The sequence below is a fragment of the Melanostigma gelatinosum genome, assembly GCF_949748355.1.
Source record: "Melanostigma gelatinosum genome assembly, chromosome: 16".
In the NCBI taxonomy this organism is placed as follows: Eukaryota; Metazoa; Chordata; class Actinopteri; order Perciformes; family Zoarcidae; genus Melanostigma; species Melanostigma gelatinosum.
In genome coordinates this window covers 14,316,510-14,318,337 of record NC_136649.1, presented here as the reverse complement: position 1 = coordinate 14,318,337, position 1,828 = coordinate 14,316,510, and the positions used below count along the sequence as shown (strand labels likewise).

General features: G+C 51.3%; 1 protein-coding gene across 1 annotated transcript; it reads left to right on the top strand.

Annotated features, from left to right (window-relative positions):
* Positions 1–256: 256 nt before the first annotated feature.
* Positions 257–889, top strand: LOC306790744 (uncharacterized protein; the record flags this gene model as incomplete). The annotated part of the gene is made up of 1 exon (XM_079287224.1): positions 257–889. One exon carries the CDS (start codon positions 257–259, stop codon positions 887–889), a length of 633 nt encoding a protein of 210 aa, XP_079143350.1.
* Positions 890–1,828: the final 939 nt, after the last annotated feature.

The following is a 1,828-nucleotide window of genomic DNA, read 5'->3' as shown; positions in this document are numbered from 1 at the left end:
CATCAGCAGCACACCGGCCGGCTCCCCAATCATCAGCTGACATGCTCAGCAACCAATGAGCTGCCAGGAGGCTCCTCCCCCAGCACAACCACTCAGATGCAGAGGCAGAACTAGCCCGGATCAGATCTCTTATTAATGAATGGAGCAGTGCGTAGGCTGCTCAGCTGCACTCCACTCTGACACAGGAAGACGGGGAGGAAAACATCAACAGCGACAACAAGGACAGCAGCAGCACAAGAAGAGATAAACAGTGGCCATGAAGGGACGACAGAGACACACAGACCCCCATGATGAGGACTCAACCGAGGACAAAGCAGCAGCCATTAAAAACAAGGACCCGCATCCTGATATCCTCCCACCGGATTCACCTTCTCCCTCATCATCTTCTCCGCCTCTTCCTCCATCAGCCATGCCACCGTCTACATCTGCCTCTGCTCTCCTGGCGCTGGCCTCTCCAGCCACCAGGCGCTCCATTTCCATGGGAGACTTCCGGAGGGTGACGGGGGCTCTGCTAACCGGTTCTGAACCGCCATCCACCTCCGCCACGGCCCCCTCCTCCAAGCTCGTAACCCCCAGCTCCAGCATGGAGTTCGAGGCAGCTCGACGGCGACTCCTGGAGGTCGAGGAGCGTCAACGTGTCATCAGAGAGATGGAGCGGCGGCTGGAGGAGCTCAGGGAGGTGTTTGTGCGCTCAGAGCAGGAGTTGGTGGTTCACGGGGAGGTGGTGTCGCGGATATCTGGCGCAGCCCAACAGGGGGAGCTGTACGTGGTAGAGAACAGCCAACGACTGAAGAAAGGCTTGAGGTTCAAGAAACATCGACCCAGCATCGTCTTCTCCTCGATGCTGGGACTCCGCACGTGCCTCCCCTGGCCTGTGAAGCTCAAATAGGACATTGAGACAGCTTTTCCACCGTCGCTTTAGAATTGTGCTTTACATAAACGGGAGGATAGACCTCCAAACTTCAGCTGTCGCTCATTGACATGGTTGCTCTCTGGTTTCCGCCGCTCTGCTCTTGTATCCTGAGGCTGGTCCTCCAGGTCTTAGAGTGCCTACAATAATCACAAATGCTAGTAAGGAGCTTTTTGTTCAGTGTACGTCTGAGGAAATTCTCTGGCTAGCGAACCAATCAAGCCAGTACCGGTGCGATGTTGTCCAGGATATCATTATTACTGCTTTGCTTTCACAGATACTTTGCTGCTTGCAGTTTGGTGTGGTGTTAGACTTTCATCGGAGAGATTGTCAAAAGATATTGAATCAGATAAGTCTTTTTTTCAGGGGATGTGGGAGGAGAGGTTCAAACTGGCCCGTGAGGTAAAAAGAGCTTTGTTGTACGTCTATTAAGTTATGCAGCAATGAATGAAATGTCATTAAGGATTGCATTACTATTATTATTATTGTTAGAGGAGGAAGAGTGGGTAAGAGGGAAAGGAAAAGAGATGACGAGATGGAAGAAAACACTGACCAATCTGTCTCCCCAACATGAGAAGTGAAGGGCAGTGAAAGAGAATCGGAGGTGAAGCTATGATGGGATTGCTGCACTGTTACATAAAACCCAAGCATGCAGTAAATAGGTGGGAAATGGACAAGAGTCTGGAAAAGAGAAAACGCACAAAGTGGATTTCAAATGGCTGAGACTTGCACAGGAAACGTGCCTTGGCTTCTCTGTGACCACTGCCACGAACCCTTGTTTTTGGCAGCATACTGGAGGAAAAGCGAGGGAGCAGGAGACGAGTTCATGCTGGGACGATTCCACCTGTGGCCTCTTTTTATCCAGTCACCTAGCAACCACTCATCTCTTTGTCCTCATTCTGATTTCACAAACCTACA